General features: G+C 34.8%; 1 protein-coding gene across 4 annotated transcripts; it reads left to right on the top strand.

Annotated features, from left to right (window-relative positions):
* Positions 1-4,802: 4,802 nt before the first annotated feature.
* Positions 4,803-23,945, top strand: sh3bp2 (SH3-domain binding protein 2). Of its 4 annotated transcripts, none has more exons than XM_067398303.1 (13): positions 4,803-4,898; positions 13,331-13,470; positions 14,720-14,822; positions 16,162-16,279; positions 16,379-16,446; positions 16,699-16,781; positions 17,175-17,228; positions 17,368-17,896; positions 19,514-19,625; positions 20,089-20,144; positions 20,387-20,465; positions 20,608-20,667; positions 22,020-23,945. In XM_067398303.1, exons 2-13 carry the CDS (start codon positions 13,335-13,337, stop codon positions 22,173-22,175), a joined length of 1,554 nt encoding a protein of 517 aa, XP_067254404.1. In that variant the 5' UTR covers positions 4,803-4,898; positions 13,331-13,334; the 3' UTR covers positions 22,176-23,945. The 4 variants fall into 4 exon arrangements, with proteins under 4 accessions (XP_067254404.1, XP_067254402.1, XP_067254401.1 ...); XM_067398301.1 differs by lacking the exon at positions 4,803-4,898 and adding an exon at positions 6,101-6,632 and having other exon boundaries at positions 19,517-19,625; XM_067398300.1 differs by lacking the exon at positions 4,803-4,898 and adding an exon at positions 6,103-6,632.
* The last annotated feature ends 2,383 nt before the right edge of the window (positions 23,946-26,328 follow it).

Genomic DNA, 26,328 nt, shown 5'->3' with positions numbered 1-26,328 from the left:
TATGTTTCTATACAGATTTATGGATACAGATGATGTGTTTACTTTGCATATAGTTTTGAATCCAGAATAAATCATAAGCTTTATCTTTTTTAAATTCAATAGAAGAGAGAAAAGTGTCTTTAAACTGAATTACTTTTTTTATTGTCACACCATATTTTTTCAAAAAAGAAATCTGGTCTTTTGATTCATTGTCAATATTTCCTTTGAATTGGGAGGTAATAATAGAAACTGGTCCCAGATGCGTGGGCTGAAGACATGCGTCAGACGCACTCTGAGATGTGGGTAGACATGCATCGGACAAGCTTTCACTTCCTCTCTGCATCAGTTCAGTTGTTATTGAATCTTTCAAAACAATATAATCATACACAGTTTTTCAGTACAAAGATAACGGACCAAGATTAAACACTAAAGAATCCTCTAATAAGCCCCATCAAAGAAGATGCATTTAATCAGATTAGTTTACTTCCTACCTCCACTAACTCAAATCACCTATGCTGTGACTTGAGTACTTTTAATAGAGAGTAATTAGTGGTTCTGCTTCATGACCTACTTTAATGCACCGTTTGATGTTCATTAATCTGCAGAATTCAAGGGCTCCTATGATGTGGCTTTGTTTGGTTGGCCGCACAAAAAAACACTTTGATATTTAACTGTTATTGGATTGGTATTTAACCCTAAATGTTTGGTTAAAAAGGCTACAGTAATGAGAGAAATACACAACATAAAGAGGACTTGTGAGAAATTCAGCATTAATTTCATGGAAGTTTTATAAAGTAGCCTACATCGATCTCATTTTTGACCAGACATGCACTACAGTTTAAAAATTTGGTCAGAAATATATATATATATATATATATATATATATATATATATATATATATATATATATATATATATATATATACATATTAAATATATCAAAAGTAAATGCTAAATTATTTCAATTTCAAATACATGTTGTTCATTTCATTTTTTATGAAAAAAACAAACAAACAAACAAACAAAAAAAAAAAAACAGTTTGACAACATCCAAAAAAGTACAAATTAAATATATATATATTTAGCTACCACTTGTAGTACACTATGGGTTCAAATGTACTATAAGTGGTATCTAAATATATTTTTTAAATACAGAGATAGTATATTAAAAGCACATTTTAGTTCATATTTCATGCTGTCTCAAAATAGCACAGTTAAATACACTTATATGTTCTTAAGATGATCTTAAGAAGTACTAAAGAAGATTTTTTAGTATATTAAGTACAAAATTAGTGCACGAAAATAGAGCACTTTAAATATATTATAGAAATGTACTTTTTTCACCTGGGTAGCATAGTTTACGGGTGGGACATGTGGGACATGTCCCCACCACTTTTTGCCAGGGTCGATATTGTCCCCACCACTTTTTGAAACGTCTTGTGGCACGGATGTATCTAAAACATCTCTAGAAACATCTCTAGTTGATTAGCAATTCATTAATTTGTGTTAATAATAATAATAGGCAATCTGGCACTGCAATGTGTTGTTTTTGAAATTATGTTGAGTGTTCGTTGCCGCTGTTATCAGTGGCGCAACAGTGTTCTCTTGGCGCTCGTGCACACTGCGCATTCTTCACAAGGACGAACACTTCAATCTATTGCTACTCTCTATTCGTTCCGGTGAAATCACAAAACACAATGCACATACATGTATCCCTGCTCTTGATATACAATCACTGACCCTGATATTTGGTTTTAATGAGAAAAAAATTTAATATATTATACGAGAGTGGATTAGAACCCAGAACTTCTAGCACGCTGAACAAAAATTCTACCGCTAATCCATCCGGACAATCTAATATTAGGGATACACGTATTTATTGACTAATGTAAATACTCTCAAGACTAACAATATATAGTAGTATAGTAGATATAAGGATGAAATATTAAACGAGGTCTATGTCAGTAAATTTTGTTAATTTATTATTGTAACAATACAATTACAATACACCCACACACACACTTTCTGCCTGTCCCACCCACTTTTTAAAACAAAGTTACGCCACTGGCAATAAAAAAATACATTGCTGATTCTGCAATTTGTAGCATAGGGTTATAGTGCATGCGGCTTGAAACTCTTAAAGATCTTCAAGTGGAAAATGTTTGTCACTGGTCTTGACTAATCGTTTTTCACTTACTATTGCTATCAGATTTGTTTAGGAAAACATACAGACCGAAATACAGAGCTATTTATATAAAACTATTTATGGTAAAGTTTACCTACTAATCTGTTATTTATTTCTAAAATGTATCTTTCTGTTGGAGTTTTTTTTTATGTCTGTTCTTTATGCAAATGTTCTCAAATAGCCCCGTGTGGGTGGAAGATAGTGGTAAGTTACATGGAAAACAAACAATAAGACATTAAGACACTCGCAGTCAGTTCTCACTTCACTGTGCTCATTTACATGCCACTTGCTGGAAGTCTACAACCACACAGCCTCTATAGTACTTCCTCTCTTTGTGGGCTTGTGTCGTTGCTTTTAATCAGTTTTTTTTTTCTTTTTTCAAAAGTGTAAATTATGCGATAACGGACACAGCAATGTATCATATATTATAAGATCGTTATGTTTATAGCGTGATCCATTAAAACGTACAATATAGCCTAATTCAGACAGATACTATTATTATTACTCCACTAGGTCTGAAATATATTGTTCGCTGCAAACATGATGATCTTAAATTTATTAATTATTAATTTACTATTAATAAATGTGTAAAGTTGCATAAAATGGAAATACTCAATAAAGTAGGCTAACTACGTTACCTCAGATGGTTGAATGGTTGGATTCCACAACTGGTAAAATAAAACATATATAAGACATATATACAACTGGTAAAATAAAACATATATAAGACAATACAACATTTACTGTAGGAGCCATACAATTTACTGATGACATAATTTTAAAAATTGTTCTATTGCGCTTCTGATTTGGCAGTGAAAAAAACTTTAACACTATTCTTCAGCAACTTTCCAACCACTGGCATTTTTCAGGAAATCTAGTTTTTCCAGGTGGATGATGTGACCCAAAAATATTTTCGACTGTAAAAGATATGACAGTACTTCTCATTGCTAGACACGAAAAACTTTCAAAAAACAAGAATTTACATGGTTACACTTTATTTTGATGACACTTTAGACATTCTACCAACTATAGTAACTTTGCAACTACATGTTAACTAACTCTCATTAGAGTATTAGTAGACTGTTAGGTTAGGTATAGTAGAATAAGTCAACGTGTAGTTGAAAAGTTACTTATAGTGTGTCTGTTGGAAAAGCATCAAAATAAAGTGTTAGCAGATATTAAAGGTGCCCTAGAACTTTTTAAAAAAAGATGTAATATAAGTCTAAGGTGTCCCCTGAATGTGTCTGTGAAGTTTCAGCTCAAAATACCCCATAGAGTTTTTTTAATTCATTTTTTTAACTTCCCTATTTTGGGGCATAATTAGAAATGAGCCGATTAAGGGTGTGTGGCCCTTTAAATCTAGTGCTCCACGCCCCAAGAGCTCGCGCTTGCCTTAAACAACATTAAAAAAGTTCAAACATCTAATATAACCCTCAAAATGGATCTTTACAAAGTGTTTGTCATGCAGCATGTCTAATTGCGTAAGTACAGTATTTATTTTGATGTTTACATTGATTCTGAATGAGTTTGAGGCTATGCTCCGTGGCTAACAGCTAATGCTACACTGTTGGAGAGATTTATAAAGAATGAAGTTGTGTTTATGAATTATACAGACTGCAAGTGTTTAAAAATGAAAATAGCGACGGCTCTTGTCTCCGTGAATACAGTAAGAAACGATGGTAACTTTAACCACATTTAACAGTACATTAGCAACATGGTAACGAAACATTTAGAAAGACAATTTACAAATATCACTAAAAATATCATGATATCATGGATCATGTCAGTTATTATTGCTCCATCTGCCATTTTTTGCTATTGTTCTTGCTTGCTTACCTAGTCTGATGATTCAGCTGTGCACAGATCCAGACGTTCTGCCCTTGTCTAATGCCTTTCATCCAGACGTTAATACTGGCTGCCCTTGTCTAAAGCCACAATCATGGGCTGGCATATGCAAATACTGTTACGTAACAGTCGGTGTTGAGATTCGCCTGTCTTTTAAACAAATGAGATTTATATAAGAAGGAGGAAACAATGGAGTTTGAGACTCACTGTATGTCATTTCCATGTACTGAACTCTTGTTATTTAACTATACGAGGTAAATTATATTTTTGAATCTAGGGCACCTTTAAGCAAACTGTCTACACTGTAAAAAAAGAATTGTTGTTTTAACTTAAAAAAGTATGTTACCTGGTTGCCTTAAAATTTTGAGTTCATTGAAATTAAACATTTGAGTTACAATGAAGACAATTGGTTTAATCAATAGAAACTCAAAATATCATGTTATCTGAACCACAATAATTATTTAAGTTAATTTGACAAAAAATGTTGTGATAATAAATCGTGAAAATATATTTTTTTACAGTGTACCAATATTCTAATGACTGCTAGTTGACATGTAGCCTACTGGACCATGTCAAATAAAGTGTTACCCACATTGAACTGAATTGTTAGAATTTGACCATATGGAACTGTAAACTAAATATTTGTGAAACTGTGATAATTTTGCAGTTCAAACAATCATGCATGCACTCATCGATGTGCTAAGATATTCAGTGGGCAGCACGGCTGATGAAACCAGCTCTTGATGAGCAGCAGAACAAAAGCAGAGTTGTAAATGGGAGGATCATAAATAACATTTTCTAGTGCAGCAGAGAGGAAGTACACTTGTCCTCACTACTAACCACTTACAATAAGCGTACAAGCCAAGCCTCCATTAGATAATCTCAATGGGTAAGTACTTTTGTTATTCTAAAACAAATTTATCTTCACTCTGTTAATAGTTGCTTTACAGTTTTTGCTTTTGTGTTAAAATACTGTGGTTGATCATGGGAATCTGTTGAGGCAATGCGACTTGTGTACATCTCACCGAACAGATGAAAAAGAGAAGGAACTCGTTTGAGTTCGCATCCTCTATCAGGGGATTTCAGCTCATTTTATATTTAGAGGATGTTGTAGAAGGCACACTTTCCTTTCCTAAATGAAACCAAAGTCTGGAGGTATAATGTCATAAGTGTAGTGCCAGCGTTGTAATTGCCATGGCAGCCTACTTCAGTTGAATCTTTCATTTGAATGTATTCAAATAATTATGTGATAATTTAATGATTTTGACTACGGTTAGGTTCAATTTTTATTCGCCGTTTAAGTGTGGTTTGAGGAGGATCAGGTTGAAGATCAGTTAGATTGTGTTGGGTGTCACATATGCAGATATACAGTATTAACTGAAGTTTGAAAAAAAAAAAAAAGGTTTTTGACACTGTTTCTATTTGAAAGATTAAATATTGTTTTTCAGTAACTTCATGGTGACACTTTTCAAAATAAATGAGGTACCTGAAATTGAATTCTCTGTAAAGTCTGATGCAAAAAAAGTTTGCTCAATATTGTGTTACAAATTTTGATCTGTGTGTCATGATCACTTGGGGTATATTATTTAGGCAACTGTGTTCATGTAATAAGGAAGTAAGAAAACACATTGTTTACCTGTGGGAAACATCCATATTTACCTTTCCGTTTCAGGAAGCTGACCATATATGACTAAAGACTTTTGTTCAAAATGTAAATGCAAACATTTTTTTACTTTTAAAATTAGTTGTTCATACCTGTTGAAAAACTTGGTGCCACCATGCAAGGCCATTGTAAGTGGTTGCTAGGGCACTTGTAGTCTGTTCTGGGTTGTTAATAGGTGGTTGCTAATTGGTCAAAGAGTTTCTGATACAAGATTTGGCATGGGCCTTTACTTCAGTGTAAGACTAAAGGATTTTGTTGCCCATTTTGGTGACAATTATATGTCTGATTGTTAAAAAAAGTTTAGTACTTAGGATTGATTAGGGGATTGGTTCAAATCTTTAACCTTAATATGAGCAATACTAATAGGGATAACCACTACCTGATGACTGCCTACTTACACTCAACCATGACAAAGTTTTTTCAAACAGAATACATCTGTTCTCAGGCTTTGGTAGACGTATAAGTCATTTGGGTACATTGATGAACATAGTGACCTACAGTTGAGCTTTGAAATATTTCTAGAAATCAACAAATGCTGTTGCAAGTTTGTCAGAGTAGTCGTGTTAACTACGTAATTTCATGTTAAAAGATGTGGAAAGTCCCTGCCAGTGAATTCAAGGCCTGAGATCTTCGGCCAATCAGTTTGTCCATACAGCAACCAAAAGGAAGTGACTTTGTGACACAGAAAAAGAGCACACCAGTGTGGGCCCTGAGAGGAAATGACTTGCACTGTGCATGAGCCTGAGATCACAGGCCGTGTCTGCTCGTCTCCGCTCTATCAGTCGTGGCTGAACCCTCAACTAACTCATTGAACTTCCGACTGTACATTAAACATCAACCAGTAAAACATGGTGACAAATACCAGCCAATACGAATGGCTCTATCGGTGAAAAAAAAGCGTTCCTTCAGTCATTTACAACAGTCGTATGCGAAGATGTGCATCCAAGACCTCTGTAACAAGTAAGTATGCGGGTTTCTTCACTTTGATGTCTTTGTAGTCCTCCTAGAAATCCATCCAAATGTCTGCGACATCTTTGATGTACGAAAGAGTATTTTGTTATCAGTTTATCTGCTGCCAAATTCATGTCTAAACGTCTTGTTTATTCAACTACTACTTAAAATTTTAAAGTTGTAAAGTTGCAAAAAAAGAAGTGAACGTAACTCCCACAAGTTTGGGGGTTACTACAGTATTGTGAGCTAGTACTGTGATAGACCATGTGTGTTGGGATACATAAAGTAAATGGGATACATTTTTAAGACGTACATTGAGAAGGTGGGTAGTTTGTGGTTGTAGACTGAAATGAATCAAATTACAGTTCTACCTATGAGTGTTGTCCACATAATGTATAATCTGTTGTTTAACTCTGGTCATGTGGCTCTGGTCAAATTTAGGTTGCAGATTTAATGTTAAGAAAACGTAATTTCAAACAAACATGTTTTTCATTCATAATGATTTAGTGAATTGTGGGGAAAGTCCCTGCCGTACTCAAGGCCGCAACATGGATGTTACATTACACCTTTACCACTAAACTCCTACCCCATGTAAATAGTGTTTACATGACCTTTTCAGACAGGGTACACTTGCGTTTCTACACATTAAAATGTGGGGGCACATCCAGCAGACTGTGAAACTATGTTGTTCTGACTAACCTGTGTAGGCAGATGTTTGAAACAAACCGTTGATGGAGGCTGTGTTACATGTGTACATCATCTCCCATTTAAAGCAGGACTCACACTGTATTTACAAGGACATTTGTTGTTAAGTGAAGTGTACATCCGACTCTTGGTGATTCTATGGCCATCTATCGCCATACGCGAAAGACTGTCCATGAATTTTCTTGTCAATGTTTCTTCCAGGGAAGGTTGCCGGGTCTTTCCCCAACCCTCCCCATTACATGGCTTGGGACTCACAAATGCGTTCACACCTACGGCTAATTGGGCATGTCCAATCCACCTAACCTGGATGCTTTGGACTTGTGTGGGGGAAACCAAGACACGGGGAGAACATGAAAACTCCACATAGCAAGGACTCCAGGCTCAAAGTGCACATATTAGATGACAGGAAATAAAGGAAGGATGTACGTGCAGAACAAAAATAATAACTGAAACTGCTGCCCACAGGTTCTTTCTTACCTTTGGTTTGTAACATAAATTAACATAAGAAACAGTCCCCTCAGTGAGAAAACCTTAAGTAGCTTGAGATAAATCAATTTAAAAATGTATGTTTTTATATTAGATTATACTTGAATCTTGTATAATTAGAACTTTTTGTAGCAGCATAAAGTCCAGTCCACTTTGCAGCCAAGAACCGCCCATTTAACAGTCACATTTATCGTTGTTTGCTGATTTTTTGCAGCTGAAATCCAGGCATTTCAATAGAAATCTACGCGATTGGGAATTTCGCATGAGGGAAAAAGATTTCACAACAAGGTTAAGTTTTTCAGCCGCGTTGACCAACAGAAAGCTGTTTGGTTTTTAAAGTGATTTCTGTGTGAGTTGTGCAATAGACAACGGACCATTTTGCCTGCAATTTCGCCAATTTGATCACATATTTAGAAAGGTAGAGATTGTCTGATTGACATGTTCAGTGACCAATGAGAGTTTGTTTTGTTTGATGTGTCATTTAGGCTGGGTAAATGTAAAATGACTGATATTACCATAATAGACCAGCATGAAAAAAAAAAAAAACTGACCCAGCAGTCCGTGAACAGCTGTACAGAAAACACCAGAAAGAATTAGCGGACAAGTACCAATTATCTCATAGACATAGTAGAATACAGAGACATCCGGTGTACTTACTCTACTACTAATATTTCATTCCACTAATCTGGCAAATCCTGGTTAGTTCATCCTCAGAAGCACTAATTTTATCATTGTACCATATAAATCTAGATAAATAAAGACTAGCCTAAACCAGACTAGACAACCTGACACACTGGTGGCTAGCTGTCACAACTTCGCTTGAGTAACATATTTTCATCATTAAAGTCAAAAGTGAAGATATTAGTGATCATGTTAGCTAGCTGTTGGCTTCATTAACTCTGATGAACTGGATGGATGACATCCTAGATTTATTATAAAATCAAACTGACTTTCATTTGTCACTTCTCGTACTCAAAATTGTCTGGTTGCTCAGTTAAAGGTGTCTTTCAGCATTTAGTTATGTCGTTTTGGTCACGTCGGGTGGTTATTTGCCTCCACGTCATGCATTAAAATCATTTAATGCACAGCTAGCCATTTATTAACTATTACTCACTCACCCACACTTTAAGAGCAGGTCAAGTATTGGTCCCTGATGGAATAATTGAAAAATGTCACGATCTTGCGTGGAAACTCTGACACACCACTGAGGTATGATATAGTATATTGCTTTCTGAAACTGAATAATGCTATCGCAAATGGAAAAAAAACAACTTTATTAATAATCTTTAATCAAAATGTAATAACTTGCTCTGCCTCTGAAACAACTTTACTTTTCCTCTGAATTCATCATAACAATGTGGGTGGGCAAAATAGCCAAATACGTTTCAGTGCCCTTATTCTTTTTCTTGTGGACTGGTTGGCTTGAACTTTTGTACTTTCAAAATTAAAACTACATTAGAGAAGAACACTGAAGATGTGTTTTCATTCCGTAATGGTTCAGTTTACCATGTTTCCTTCTTCGGTTCCCACATTTCTGGTCTTTTTCTGACTGATTCAAGTTATTATACAGATTTTTTTAAATCTAAATGTAATAATTTGATTGCCCTCCAAAGCACTGCGGCTTCTTCTCTAACCATGTGGCTCCATTCTAGCATGTAATGCCCACTTTTCATAATCCAGTTGATTCTGGATTGATAATCAAGATCTTTTACATTCTTACCCTCTGAAATTCACATCACATTTAAAAAATAAATTCACTTGTAAACTGTGTTTGACTTCCCAGCACTTCATGCTAAGCAGCACATGGAGTTACATTTCAACCAGCAGGATCAGGAAGTTGTTTGAATAGGGCTGAAATCTTCCCCACCCCACCCTGCTTTTTTTTTTGCTGTTTATATAGAACATGACTATCATGTGCCACACTGTGGATCATTGTGGGGTTTTTTTGTTTGTTTGTTTGTTTTTTTGTTTTGTTTTTTGGAGATTTACGATTAATACTTCATAACTTAGAGCAACCCATGTGTTTGTTTACAGTAGCAGGGCATTGCTGGGTCATTCTGAGTAATAGGTTACTTAAAAAAATGCAGTTGTTTATTTTATTTTTTCTTTATGTTGGAAATTGAATTAGTCCACATAGAGATACATAATGTCAACAAAATAGTAAATATCAAGCGATGGTTACAAATGGTAATAAACAATTTTCGAAATCACACAAACATATTTTTTTATTCGATTTTTTAGCTTTTAAAAAATATTTTTGTTTTGGCGTAGCACAAACAGTGCAGGATCAGTTATGCAGCCTTTTTAATACTTTGGGTCAAGAGGATGTTCAAACAATAGTGAGGCTGGTTTAGTAAACACCACTAAAAAACAACACACTCTCATTGTAATTTGTAACTATTATACGTTTTGCTTATTTAATGGCTAATTTGTATGAATTAGTACAATCTCATTCATATGTTTTTGTATGATCAGCTTAGACCCACTGATTTTTACTGTAGTTCTTTCAATTTCCTTGAAGTGAAGTCTATAAGAAGGTCAAGAGCACTTTTCTGACAGTGCCACACGAAACTTCTACTTAACTCCTAAAAATAGAATCCTCTTGCCACAAGCACGCTCCTGAACCATAATTCTTTGGTTGGATATTATAATGTCATGATGAGATGCACTACGCTACCATTAGACTGCTCATTTAGTTCACAATTGTCCCATGGGATTCTAATCTCGCCACTCCACCCAGTATTAGATGGACTTTCCTCTGTTCCCATCTATATCTGCTGACTGGCACTCAGACGTCCAGCGTTACATGTCGGAAAAGCAAATTCCGCTGTATGCTTGACAGCCCAGGAGGGGCTTGAACTTTCCAAAGGAAATGTAGAGTTTCCTGTCCTTTCAGTGTCCTGGCCAGATTCAAGGTTTGAAAATTTTGTGGTGGAGACGAGTATGTCGTCAACTCTTGGTAATCTCTAGTCTCTTCGGGCAATATGTTTAGAGAGAGTACAGCAGTGCAGAGCATCAGAAGATGTGTCAGCAGAAGGTAAGCGTTGATTGTGGACTGAGCGAGCAGTTTCAGGATTGTGGGACACTGTGGGTGGGTGTTTGGAGAAGTTTGTTTGAAGTTGAGTTCTTAACTGAAGTACAATTATGTGGTGTTTATGATTACATATTACTGTTTGTGATTATGTAGTCATATTCCTATGAATGCTCTTGATATTACTAATACGTTTTGTGGAAATTGTGGATCTATAGCTGGAATTTTATTAGAGTTCCAGTGATTGTTGGTCTCTTTACACGGTTGTTGTGTTTTTTCATTGTTTATGATAATAGACTGTCTGTGTCATCTCTATGTTTTGACTGAGTTTGCTCACTTTGTTTATGAGCATGTCCTTTTAATTTGTTATGTCTGTAACTTGTTATGTCTGGTTCCAATATTATCGATGTTGATGTTGAAGGTTTTTGTTTATCATTTAGTTTTGCACAGTGGTTCTCAAACTTTTTGACTCCAAGGCCCCCCATTGACACAATATTCAAATATTCAAAATATTCATAGTTTTCTCTATAAGGATAAGGATTTATAAAAATGCTTTCACTCACACACAAAAAAAGAAGAAAAAAAAAGAAAAATTTGAGCTTGGCATACATAGAAAAAAGTATATTCATAAAATGTATTAAAAAAATTGATAGATTTTATAAAATTACTTTGTTTTTCCAGGTCTATAAAAATAACACTTTTAAAATTAGGCTACCTGGTTTATCCAGGTTTAGCTCTTTGTTTCAAGTAACATTATCTATTTCCAACAATACAGACATATGAAAAATTATCTGGTGTTTTCAAAAGATATTTTCATATACTTAGCTTAGACGGTGTATCCTCACAGCATTTACATACAATAGATCGCTTGCCGCTGCATAAACACAGCTGCATAAACGCTGCAGCTTATATGCTTGGTAAATCACTCCACAAGACTGTTAAACATGACGCTTAGTTTAAACTAAGTAAGTTGTTGTGATTGCTCATTTAGAAATGAATAAGCAAACTACACAATATGTACAGATATATGGGTTAAAGTGTTCACATATCTTAGATGCTGAGTTCAGATGCTTTCTGAAAGCAGACTGCTAATAGCAAACACTACCAGCAACCAATCAACTGCACTAACTATGTGATCACTACTAATAAAATGAGTTAAGGACCTATCAGCCTGCTCCATCTAGAGTCTCATGACAGAACCAGGTATGGATTTTGAAGCCTAAATACAATCGGCAGATGTAAAAAGCTAAAAGTAAGCTATAAACAAACTACACCACGTTTGCTCGACTTCAAGGTCACCCTCTCTAAGCTTTCGACAACTCTTTCAGTCCTTATTTAAAAAACATTTTCCCTTAAGCCTTGAGTCAGAAGAGTTTACCTGTATGGCCTGATGACATTTAATCTCCCTGACAACTTCTGTAGTCCCATTTAGCCTCTTGTTAGCAACGTCATTTTTCAAGACACGTAAAACTTAAAAAATGCACTAAATATCTGTTCATAACAGACTTTATTTCAGTCATTTAACCAAAAAACATTTAAAAAAACCAAAAAAAAAAAACCATTGACTTCAGGACGATGGAACCGGAAGCGCTAAAATGCTAACTCGCTTCTGGGATTTGGCCTACAAAAGTACATCATCCCTATTAAAGGTACATTGGAATTCTGGCCTCTCTATTGCCATCATGTTAGATATATAAAATTGCACGTTATTTGCGGTGGAACATTATTTCGGTTTATTACATTAGTTGTGCTTCAGAAGTGCATGGGTGAATCTGATGGTTTGAGGTTTACCAAATATCAACATTATGTCAGAGAGAATCTAATTATCTACACCAAGATCACTGGTAATAAGAAAGTTCTACAAGATGTTTATTTTAAAATATGTCATCTGAACAAATAAGCATATCTGCTGTCATTGTAGTCAGGCCTTCTTTTCTTTAGTTAGTTGTTGGTTTGCCACAGATTTTTTGGCTCAACAATTCTTTCAAATGAAATGAGAAATCCTCTGTAATGTAGGCCTAGCTATATGTAGAGATGTACAGAGAGAACTTAAGAATAGGCCTACTAACTTGTAAAGTTCATTAAGATAAACTTTAAAAGTTGGTGTGTCAGAGCTCTGAAACTTAGCTTAACAGGTTAACTTAACTTAATGTAGGTTATAAACTTTAAAAGGTTTGAAAAATTCTGCAGCGGGAGGAGAGATTTGATTTTGAAAGTTATATTTGCTTTGAATAGTGTTTTATACACATAATATCGTGATATAGGCTGAATATCAGCACAGTTGTAATTTGGCCGTAGACATGTGGCCACAGGTGTTGTGGCTGTTGGGTTGTTGCTAGGTGGTTACTAGAGTGTTCTTGATGGGTGTATAGATGTTTTCACCTCCTGCAATATGGTGATCATGAAATAAGACACCCCAGCCCTTCCCTATAGAAAGGTAATAGTTGAGTATAAGGCTAAACAACATCGCCTTTCCTGCTTTCAGAAACATGGCTGCTACAGTGGTCTCCTGGCCCATTCCCATGAGGGCTATTGGAGCTCAGAATCTGCTCACCATGCCGGGAGGAGTCACCTCATCTGGATATCTGCACAAGAAAGGAGGAAGCCAGTTCAGCCTGATGAAATGTGAGTTCTGCATGGCTTGCTGGAATCCATCAGTCAATAGACAAAACATCAAACATGTGGAACAAAAAATTTTCAGGCCAGTCTTGAACACAAAGGGCAAAACAAACATTTCCGAAAATTTGAAATAAATTCAGGGTGAATAAATAATGATTAAATTAGGGAGTGAATAACCCTTTTTAAGGTATACCCTCAGGAATAATTCATCCATGGACAGGTTCATTTATGTAGAAAAGTAGTAGCAACTCACAGGGCAGTTTTATACAGCATTATAATCCAATGCTAACCAATAGCTATTATGCATCAATTTAGGCTAATGTTGTAATACAGTGTTTTTGAAATATTACCAACAGTTAATCCCAAAATGTAATGGTGGTTAAGGTTATTCCATGCAGGAGTTCAAGAGATAGTTCACCCAAAAATGAAAACTCTGTTATCATTTACTCCCCCTCAAGTTGTCCCAAACCTGTATAAATTTCTTTGTTCTGCTGAACAAAAAGGAAGATATTTGGAAGAATGTTTGTTACCAAACAGATCTCGCCCACCTTTGAGTACCATAGGTTTGGTTACAAACATTCTTCCAAATATCTTCCTTTTGTGTTCAGCAGAACAAAGAAATTTATACAGGTTTGGAACTTCTTGAGGGTGAGTAAATGATGACAGAGTTTTCATTTTTGGGTGAACTATCTCTTTAAATCATTTTTCATTTTTTCACTAACTTGGAATATTCTGTAAAATTTTACAATAAGGATCAGTTTGTTTAAGGGCCACTATTATACTTTATTTGGACGGGCCTACTAGAATAGGTTTACATGATGATATGAAAGAACGTTTTATGTTTCTTATAATTTACTTTGTTGTAGCATCTGCTTTCACTGTCTGTCTAAACTTTCTGTTAGATTCGTTTTCTTTTAAAACCCGCCGTCCAAAAAGCTTAGTCTGCTCTGAGCGGCTTAGAGCGTGTGTCGGAAATGTAAGACAGTTGGTGAAAACAGATGCTGCAACAATGTATATTATAAAAAGAAGTAAATTATACAATTATGTAAACCTATCCTAGTTGACCCCATAAACAAAATAATGAACCTGTAAATGAGCATATTAGGGGCCCTTTAACTAATGTTAACAAATGGAAACTTACTGTAAGGTGTTACAAAATATTCCTATGAGAAGTGAATGCTAAAGTATTATAAACACTTCTCTTTTCCATTTATGTACTGAAAAGAAATAAATTGATTGTCTGCCAATTCCACAGGGCCGCTTCGCTTCATTATAATCCACAAAGGCTGCGTCTACTATTTCAAGAGTAGTACTTCTGCCGCACCGCAAGGAGCTTTCTCCCTCAGTGGCTACAACAGGTTGGTTATTCTGCATATTTCCATTGGTTATTTCCACCAGTTCACATCAGTTTCCCTTACAACACTGCGTTTGCTCATATGAACTTCAGGAGAATCTGTGGTCATCCAAGCAGAGAAAGTTTCAGTAGCGCACCTCTCTTACTAAGTTTTGCAATCTGTATGTTAAGTTAAGCAGTGGCCATCTCGGCACTATCGGAGGCCACATCCTGTCCACAGCTGTGCTTTCTTCATGCAGCCTTTTTAAGTGCAAGAGTTTCGATTCTGCACAGAATTGGCCTTCGTATGTGTTTCCTGTACATTTCAATGCATGTTGTATGTTCAGTTTATTGTCATATGTTCCGTGATGTCAATGTTATGGAAAGAGCGGTGAATCCTGCAGTAGTTTTTCCTAAGCAGGTTCACTGTGCCATATGGTGAACATGTAATTATTGTGAGTAAAAATAGCACTCTAAATTAATACAGCAGAGCACAGGGAGTGTTCGCGGATGAGCAAGACCTTCCCTTGTGAAAAAAAGAAGCACACTTTAGCATACTTTTAAAAAGTGTACTTAATACGGAAATAATATGCTTTAAAAGAATATTCGTAATCGTGAACTGAATGTAATGTTTTCAGACACATAATTGCATGTTAATTGCAATTATGAACCGTTTAGCCATGTATCTGAAAAACTATTGGTTAAAGCACACTTTAAAATCTTTGTACGGTGGGGTTTGTTCAAATCACTTACCCTCAATTTAAGCATTCATTATTATTATTATTATTAAAATATTAAAATAACAGTGATGCTTGACCTTGGATGCAGTGTTATTTTAGTTTTTATTTTAGCTTTATTATAGTTTTGTTCAAATTTTGAATAAGCTTTTATTATTATGTTTTTAGTTTTCATGTTACTTGTAGTTTAATTTTTAGTAATTTCATTATGTGCTTTTGTCGTTTTATTAGTTTTTTTTTTTTTAATATTGCTATTTATTTAGTTTTTAGTTAAGTTTAGTGCTTCAACTTAAACTTATTTCAATTTATTGTCATGGCAACATTTCTACTTTTCCTTACGTTTACATTTTTCAGTATTTATATTTTATTTTATCTCAGCTTTATTTCAATTAACAGAAATGTTGAAATGTTAGTGAATGATACGAATCCTGCTTGCAAGCACTGCTAATGATCAGCAATCAAAAGGTTAAAAATTGATGTTTAGTGAATAAAAGTGTTAAAAAAAGAAAAAAAAACGTACTGACCCTGTTTGAACAGTAGTGTACATTTAAATTATTCTTATTATTTAATTATTCTTATTATTCACCGTCAATTTAACTTCCCAACGTTGCTTTTTATGCTTGTTAGAGTTCTGCGGGCAGCAGAGGAGACGACATCTAGCAACGTTTTCCCTTTTAAGATCGTCCATTTCAGTAAGAGACACCGTACATGGTATTTCTCAGCAGCGAGTGAGGATGAAAGAAGGGTGAGAACACCTCAAACAGCATTGCACAACTATGATTTTTTTTTTTTTTTATATATATATATAAATTCAACTTAAATGTGTATTTTTTCATTCTGACAGAAATGGATGAGGCACTTAAGAAAAGAAATCAACCATTATAATGATAAAAGAGATTTGCCACTTCCAAGGTAAACCTACAATCTGCTCACATTAAACACTGAAAAGCTCAATCACAGGTATCAGATATTACGTCATGCTGCACATATAACACATTATGCTTACACAACATGGTTTTTACCTCCCTATTTTTTCTAGGATTTTTTTTTCCACATGACAGTTGTCACCTCTTCCTCTTTCTTTCAATCACAGCTTGTTAATGTAATTCTTCATTGACGTGGTCTGAGTCACTTTTCTCACGAATTTCTTGTGTGTTTTAATAGTGATGACTTGGATTCTGAAAGCATATATGGGCATTTAGAGGAACCGCTGGAGATCAATCCTACTGAAGATGACCCTGAAGCAGGTATGAGGACATGCAGGGCTTTAAAATCACTATGCTTTTATACTGACTGTAACAATTATTATAAATATAATAATCTTTATTTTACATTGTCCTTGTTGCACATATTACATATAGTTACTATAGTAATTACAATGAATTGTCCATAATTATATACTACTTGTAGTTAATATTACTCAGTACTTAAATATTTAAATATATATACTCAAATATTTAATTTTTATTTTATTTAACAATGAATTTAACATTGCATTAACTAATGCATCTTTTTACAGTAAATAATAAAAAAAAATACAATTTTTAAAATCATGCATGAGCATTTAAATTAATTTATGTTTTAATTTCATTTATTTTTAAAGTAATTTTCATTTCATGTCATTTAATTATTTTATTTAGATTACATGACACAAGACGAAGACAGTGATGAGGACGTATCACCAACGTCAGCAGGTAGATGCTTGATTCTTTGTAACTTCTTGGCATATATTATTGATTATCACATTTCAGTACATCACTGTAGTTGCATTCAGATTGCCTGAGAACCTGACAACACCCACTCAGTGGAATTACTGTTTGATGTTTTTTCCAGGTCGACCCACGGTTCCACCTCCACCATACCCACCACCACCTGTTCCTTTTCAGCAATCTAGAGAACCCCGTTTCAAAGGACCTCCACCTCCACTACCCCCTCCATTCAAAAAACCTTCACCTTCAGCCAAAGGTCCTCCTCCGCCCCTACCGTACGCCCCACATCTAGAGAAATCAGACTCACACACTTCAAGCAGAGGCCCCATTGGTCCCATACCTCCTTTACCCCCACCAAACAGCATAAAGCCAATGTCAGGCCCGTTTTCCACAATGCCTGCTTTCGAGAAGAAGAACACCTCTCTCATTGGGAATACCGCGGCTACTTTACCCATCGTTGAGAACTTGCAAAAAGTGATTCTGAACTCTGGAAATAAACCATCATTTTCTAGCCAGCACTTGGGAGTGAAGTCCCCATCTGACCACAGGCCCGTCTCGCCTCACCTGTCTACTGCTGCAAATAACAAGACTCTGGGTCAGATACCCAAGCCTCCGTTACCAACCAAACCTAAGCCCAACAGACCCTCGTTCCAGTAAGTGTCTTTCAGTTTTCATTGCTGAGAACCTCCGTGTCTGTTTTGGTGTTTAGTTGAGATGAACCACACAGACTTTTATGGGGCTAAATACATTTGTGCTCATGCACAGTCCAGTTATAAAAACAGACGACAACCTAACCGCATTCTGTAAATGAAGTAACTATTTACCCACATGTGTGAGAGTTTAATATGCGAGAGGATGAAAGCATCAGGAGTGTCGCAAAATGCCTAAACATTTAGAATTAAAAAAACACTTTACAATTAAGTCTCATTTGTTAACATTAAATAATACATTAACTAAGATGAAACAATGAGCAATATATTTTTACAGCATTAATTAACCTTTGTTAATGTTAGTTAATAAAAATGTTTCATGTTAGTTTACAGTGCATTTACTTAACAGATTCAACATTTGATCTTACAAATGTTTTAGTACATTTTGAGATTAACATTGACTGAGATTAATAAATGCTGTTGAAGTGTTGTTTATTATTATTTCATGTTAACTAATGTTGACAAATGAAACCTTATTGTAAAGTGGTACCAAAAAATCCTTCATGTTTGCATAAAAGAGGGTCCACGATAAAAACATCTAAACACATTTACTCTTTGTATTCTGGTTTCATAAAGTTTTGAAAAACTTTTTTGCAATTTTCAAGAAATGTAATGACTCTCAATACGGTCATATGGTCAATTAAAAATTAAAAGTAGATTTACTTTACACCTTGAATACATGCGGGTGAACATACCTTAATCATTAGTATAAATATTTTAATAAGTTGAATATTGAATGAATATTTATCTGATGTTGTATTAAATATTTTTCGAGGTAAACAGTATTTTCATAAATATTACGTTTTTGGAAATTCTCATGACATTTTGAAAACAGAGCTAACCTTGCTTACTCATGATGATATGATGATATGATCTCTTCTTTCTTTTTTTTTCTCCATATATCTGCGTGTTGGTCGTACCACATGACATTGATTTGGTGAACAAAAGTTTTTGAAGTGAAGAATTTTTAAACATTTGTTTGTTCATTGTTAAATGTTAAATATGTATTTTGTAAGAAATAGCATGTTCATCTACTTAAAATAATGTTAATTTTGACATTAAAAACATGCTCATTACAGAAGAGATGTATTCAAGTGACTATGTAGCATTTTTAGATTTTTTTCGATTAACATAAATAATAGAAAAAAAGGCGTAATGACAGTATATTTTTTCAGTCACTATTGTTACAGGCATTACTTGTGAGATAGTCATGACTTCTGTCACACCTTCGTGAAAACATTGCGCTATCATTCCTAAACACTGAATATGTATGAACATGACTTAAATATCCATTGTGTTTTTCCAAGGTTATGACATTCAATATCTGTTCATTTGTATAAGACAACTGTCATTCATTTAGCTTGCTCTTATATATATATATATATATATATATATATATATATATATATATATATGTGTGTGTGTGTGTGTGTGTGTGTGTGTGTATGTGTATATATATATATATATATATATATACGATATAAAACCTAAGAACTTTCTCATTAGTAATCTTTAGACTGAAAGGTTATTTATACAAATTGTCTGTGCCTTTCTTGTCAGAAGAGCATCGCCGGATGGACAGAGTTTTCGTTCTTCTATTGAAGAGAATCCTTTAAAAAAACGAGTGCCAGGCAAAATTAGTGAAGACTCAGACGATGATGACTATGAAAATGTAAGTTTACATCGACCAATACGGTCATAACTTGTTCCATTCTGTTTTTATTAGGCAGATTTTTAATGAAACACAAAGCATATTACGTGAAATGTGTAGGTGGTGCATGTGCAGGTGGAAACCCTGGAAGTCTTAGGACTGTGTACTTCTTGGTTATTTGAACGAAGTCTTGTTATTATGCAGTTTCTGCTTCAAAGTTTCATCATTTTAAGGAGTGATGTTCATCATCTCTATAGCATCATCTCTGACTGTCTGTATGTTAGCTGCTGCTTTACTGAAGTAGAAAACATGAGTCACTTCCTCAATGATACCCAAAATAGATTGTGTGGGATTTGGCATAATTTCTCAAACTATCTGTACTGTTTTGTTTTGCTGTTGCAACATTTACCAAGATTTTTTATTTTTTTTATCTCATTTTCTCCTAACGGTAATAATACCTTTGGTCACATGTTTTTTTTATCAGGTGCAGTTGCCTCCCTCTGTCTTCGTGGATACGATGGAAACCAGTAATGTTGAAAGGTAAATCAAATATTTGTGTGAACAGAAATATGTGTGTGTACAGTTCCACCCCCTAGTGGAAATTAATTGTAATTCCACTGTAAACTGCATCAGTACTTTCTCTTTAGAGTTCACACAACTGCTATTCTTTTTTGCTTGAGGACCGGACATTACAAGTGTTGACCCACCAGTTGAGAACCAATGATCTAGTCCATGCTTTTTTTGACTACAATATTAATTGCGTTTTCACTTACTGATTGCAGAATATTTAAGGAGATGTACAGCTTCCCACTAAACGGTCTGTACTGCATCCGAAAATCAGGAACAGGGAAAACATCACAGGTATTGTCAACTTAACATGCATATTCATGTATAATATATATAGACTGGCAACAGGATTTCTAGATTTAATTAGAAATTTAAAAAAGTTCAAAAATCAAATTTATCTGTTTATACATGTTCACTTTTTTCACATTTGACACAGGTGCTGGTTGTTTGGGACACGGGTATAAACAAAGCCAGAAATTACAGGCTCTTTGAAGAGGTTAGTATTTTGCATGAGCTCTAAATCAGCAATATATGTAGGCTAACTGTATGTTCTTATAATATAATCATCCTGAAAGTTGTTCACCAACACAAGATTTGCTATTACCAAGTGACATGAACAAAATGCTAACTGATAGTATTTAAAATTTGCCACATAACTTGACCCACACTGTTTGGCATATAGTTTTTGCCCATAAAACGATAAAGCAGATGAACCCGTTATTAGAGACCATATCATAGAGATCAGTAATTTACCATCTAGCAATGACCCAGGAACCCCTATTAACCACAACGCAGCATGCTAAAAAACATTCAGAACACTGCATTAATAAGTTTAGAATATTTAAGTACTGTATTTCAAAGATCAAAGTGCAGATAAATGGGAGTTTTTGTCTTGAAAAAGAAAGAAGTGATTCTGAACTGCCTGAAACACTTCATCTTACTTCCTGCACAAACCTTTGTGGGTTTGTAACAAATTTGCATAATTCCAGCCTATGTCTTCATTGGCTGCCCACGAACAATGTCTTCTTTGACCCTCAAACACTGTAGTTGTAGATTAGGAGTGGAAGAGTTTGGTTTGTGTAGTCAACATGTCAAGAAAATAGTGTTTTCTGCTCTGCAATAGCAAATCCACTTTGATGCACTTCCAACGAATTAGGACTCAAAATGATAAGTTAAAACCGACGCCATCGTTACTGTTCATATCACTGTCTATTAAAGGATTAGTTCACTAGAAAATGAAATTTACCCCAAGCTTTACTCACCCTCAGGCCATCCTAGGTGTATATGATGACTTTCTTCTTTCTGATGAACACAATCGGAGAAATATTAATAAATATCCAGATGCATCCAAGCTTTATAATGGCAGTGAACGGGTCCAACAAGCATTAAGCTGAAGAAAGTGCATCCACCCATCATAAACGTGTACTCAACACGGCTCTGGAGGGTTAATAAAGGCATACTGAAGTAAAAAAAAAAATATCCACATTTAAAAAGTTATAAAGTAAAATATCTAGCTTCCGCCAGGCCGCCTTCTGTATTCAACTTAGGAAGAAAGCTTTGCTCACGTCGCGTCAGTTATGCTTTTTTTCGTAAGTTGAATACAGAAGCAGAATACCAATCAGAGCAGAGTAGACCAATCACAACAGACTGGGCCGTCTGACCAATCAAAGCAGAGTCGACACATAGTAGTGAGCAGAGCAGTTAGTGGCTCTGGTAGTGATAATGCTAATGCTATTGAATGTTGAGGAAAAGCTACTCTAGCACCCTAATTTCCTAGTAATTAACCAAAATGTCAGAACAGATCATACTCATATTATTTTCATATTATAATCTCTTTTATATTTACAGGACCAGAGGGTTTACCTGGAGACAGATCTGACGTTCCCCACTTTAGCTGCCCTGGTTGAACACTACTACATCAACCCTCTGCCCAGCAGTAACAACTCTCTGCCCAACTACTCCCTGTGCTTAAAAATACCTTACGGCTACATCCCACCCAGGTGACATCGGGCTCCTCTCCTGTGCTGAAACACCTACCCGCTCTGTGCAGCACAACCGCTGCTCTGTCCTGGACCAGACTACTGCAGACAGCTCCCTCTACTGGTTATTATCACACCTGAGTGCAGAATGAACTGAATGCATCTCATGAGGATGTGTCGCCCGTTTTACTCTGAATATCATTTGGATAAGAAATGAGTGCAAATTAACTGTTAATTTAAATCCAGTGGGTCCATATGGACACATTAATAGTAAGTCTTGCGAATTTTCAGGGAACTTCCAATTTTAGTTCGAGTTCCAGTGAATTTAACAGTATTGAATAGAAAATGTGTACATTAGTGCACGTATAAAACAGCTAATTCTGGCTAAAAATCGCCCACTTTAAGCAAGAATCATCTGACTGACATGTAATGTGATTAATCACAGTTTGCATTGGTTATACATGGCATTTGGAGGAGGAGTTATCTGTTACAGTAAAATATCTTGTTTAATTGCTATTAAGTGCCTCAAACAAAACGTTCAAAGATTTGAAGCCACAAACCTTGATCACTTCTCAAGTATATGCCCAGATCATATTTCTATCATAGATAGATAGATGGATAGACAGATGGCTGGCTGGATGGATGGATGGATGGATGGATGGAAAGAGATTTTGTTTGCTGAAAGAATATTTATTGTTATTTTGCTGAAAGAATGTTTATTTTTAGGACCATTAGGATTTGTATTACTTTGCCGTTATTGCATAATGACAATTTATTTCAATTAAGAAATATTTGTATCATGACAGATTTAGTATAATGCTACATTTTATTTACGCTTATAGTAAATAATAGTAAAAAATGTACTAAAGATAGCAAAAACATTGCTGAATTATTGTAATGATATGTAACAAAAATTCATTAAGAATAGTGGAAATTACAAAAAAAACAAATTATAGTATTGCACTACAGTAATGACAATTTGGGGGGGGGGGGGGGGACAACAAATATTAATGGTACTACAAATAGGCTTAACTTTTAATGCAAAAATGTATTTTTTTATTTTTTGGTGAATGTATTTTGAGATTTACCCGACTGTATGAAAGCTTCTTATGAAATGACAGTTTAATCACAACATTCATGTGATACACAGCACAATCTCCAGAGTTAAATCAACTCTGTGAAGAGTACATATGGTCCCTCTCTAAATACTGTTAAAATAACACTAAAGCAGAGTTAAAGTTAATGAGATAATTAAGTGATGATTGTGCATTAGTTATGAACACCTGCTGTTAACAAGCAGAATCACTGAAGAAAAGAGAAACACAAGAACTACAACATGTGACTTCAGTCACAGCCTTATTAATTGCTTAATTCTCTCATTAACTTTAACTCTGCTTCAGTGTTACTTTAACACTATTTAGAGAGAGGGACCATATGTACTCTGAGCAGAGTTGATTTAACTCTGGGGATTTTACTGTGTAGTGATGTCAGTCAGCTTTTGTTATCAGGTGCTGCACATGATCCAATATGACAGATCTGAATATCACACAGGAACCGCAATGCTTCTTCACTGAAAGATAACACATGGTTGTTTTTAATTCCAACGTAAAAAAAGCCTGAATGTTATTGCAATATTTCGGTCATCTATGTTACTTTATTGTATAAATGTTGTATTATATTGTACATAAATCATGTAATAACTGGATGTTTTTGTTGTGTTTGTACTTATAACACTGTACACAGTTGTGAAGTGAATTATACACATTGAAAATAAAAATGGTTTAGCAATGGAAAAGGCTTGTTTTACTTACTAACAACACAATATAATGTTTTTCTCACATAACATTATTTTACCTCAAATTAGTATTTATATTTGTTAAATTGTACTTTCAGACGTGACAAAACTGGCAGATCTACTGGCAGAATTCAAAATGGCCTTATATATACTAACATGTTCCATAATTTATGTGAAACCAAAGTGAGCAATGCATTAAAGGCTTCATAAAAGCATATTCTACAAATTACATATTAATGACCTAAGTATTTCAATCAGTGTCCCAAGTCAATATGTTTCCCACACTATTTTAAATCTGTTATTTTCTATTCATTCTAGTCTTAGATTTACATTCAGAAAGCCATGTTGGATTCAGAAACAATTTACTTAAATCATGATTAAGGCAGAGATTTAATATGCTACAGAGAGACTATATTTAAGTGAAGCTGCTAAATAAATGATTATAATGGACGATGATTAAAATTTAGCGTGATTCTTTTCCTCAAGCAAATGGAAACTGAGCTGTAATAGCAGGACTTCCTGAAAGGAATCTTTCATGTCATCACTACCCATGATACACTATCATTCAAACGTCTGGGGTAAATAAGAAAAAGAAAGAAAGTCAGCAAGGATGCAAAAGTGACAATAAATATATTGATAATGTTACAGAATAATTCTATTTTAAAAAAAAAAAAAAATTCTATTCATCAAAGAATCTTGTATCCTGAAAAAAAAAGTATCACTGTTTCCACAAAAATATGAATCATAACAACTGTTTTCAACATTAATAATTATAAATGTTTCTTGAGCAGCAAATTCTCATATCAGAATGATTGAATGATTTCTGAAGGATCATGTGACACTGAAGACTGGAGTAATGATGCTGAAAATTCAGCTTTGATCACAGGAATAAATTACATTTTAAAATAAATTACATAAGAAAATAGTTCTTTTAAGTTGCAATAATATTTCACAGTTTTTACTTTATTTTTACTGTTAATTTTAACCCGGCTTCCCCTGCGTCCCTTAGCAAGCACCACTAACCATTAAGTTATCACCTCACAAGATAAATAGTATATTAATTCCATATTCCTCAAAGCGTTAATCAAATGCGAGGAAGTGAAGATGTAGCAAATGAGAAGAGAAGACTCCAAGCTGTCAGGGCTGATGATTAATGAACAGGGTAAATATAGTGCTTGCTCACTGGTTTGTCTGGCTTCTGCTGACAGCATTGATCTTCTCTGAATAAAGGATCAATATGCATGAGAGGTTCCAGTGTATGTTCTGCTCTGCTCATCTTTGTGTAAACCTGTTTTTAGAGAGAAAAAACACCTTGAACTTTGATCACTACTCTTCTTCTCAGATGTTTGATCCACCCTCCCTGATGTCTTTATTGTTCTCAAAGTGATCATATCCAGGACAGTCATATGCATCAGAATATTTTATATTTTATAAGTACTTTTGAAGAATTCATAATGATCTAGGTGGATTGATCCAAAATTCCAGCTGATCTGTCAACATTTGTCAAAGGAACAGGAACTTTATATAAAAGATAATTGTCAAAAGACTGCATAAAAAATCAATATGTAAGAGATTTCCATTCAACCGCACTTCAGTCTTGTTATTCTATATTATATTCTTACATTCTTATATAAATATTTATCTGATGACGTAACATCCAGGTAGGTACGCCCTCACATGATTATGATTGGTCGATTGATACGCTCAAATCTGATTTGCTAAAGAGTTTGATGGACACAAATACGAACTGAGACCTGGCCGGGAAGTATTAGGGTATGTTTACATGACTACGATGTACTAAAAATCTAGATCCATAAAACGACTAAAAAGGCTGTATTATGCTGCCAGGCCAGTAGTTGGCAATGTCACTTTGTAAAGAATTGATCCACGCCTATAGACTGTATAACACGTAATGTGCATGACTACACTGTTTTCACAAATTCACAATTTTGTTTAAACAGAGACAATAACGGTATCGTTTCCAAAAACGTACACTCAAAAGTTTGAGTTTTTCAGGCCCATTTCAGGCACGAGGCCATTTACGCGACACCGTTTTCATGTAAAAACTGAAAACTTAGTAGGCTATGCATTTTAGCTGGTTAATTTACACAACAACAACGTTTTGGGGGCCTGGAAACACAAACTTTTGAAAACGGGTTTGAAAGTGCAAGTTTTTGAAAACGATCCCATTATCGTCTCTGTGTAAACTACAAAAACATGAATTTGTGAAAACGGTGATGTCATGCATATTACGTGTTCAGTTTATAGGCGTGTAGTGTTTCTTTACAAAGTGACTTCGCCAACTACTGGCCTGGCAGCATAATACAGCATATTTAAAGCTGCTGTCCGCAACTTTTTTTGTGTTCAAAATTGACAAAAATTA

Source organism: Chanodichthys erythropterus, chromosome 10, assembly GCF_024489055.1.
Source record: "Chanodichthys erythropterus isolate Z2021 chromosome 10, ASM2448905v1, whole genome shotgun sequence".
NCBI classification, from domain to species: Eukaryota; Metazoa; Chordata; class Actinopteri; order Cypriniformes; family Xenocyprididae; genus Chanodichthys; species Chanodichthys erythropterus.
Note: the sequence above shows the minus strand (reverse complement) of the source record. Positions and strands in the feature narration are given on the sequence as shown.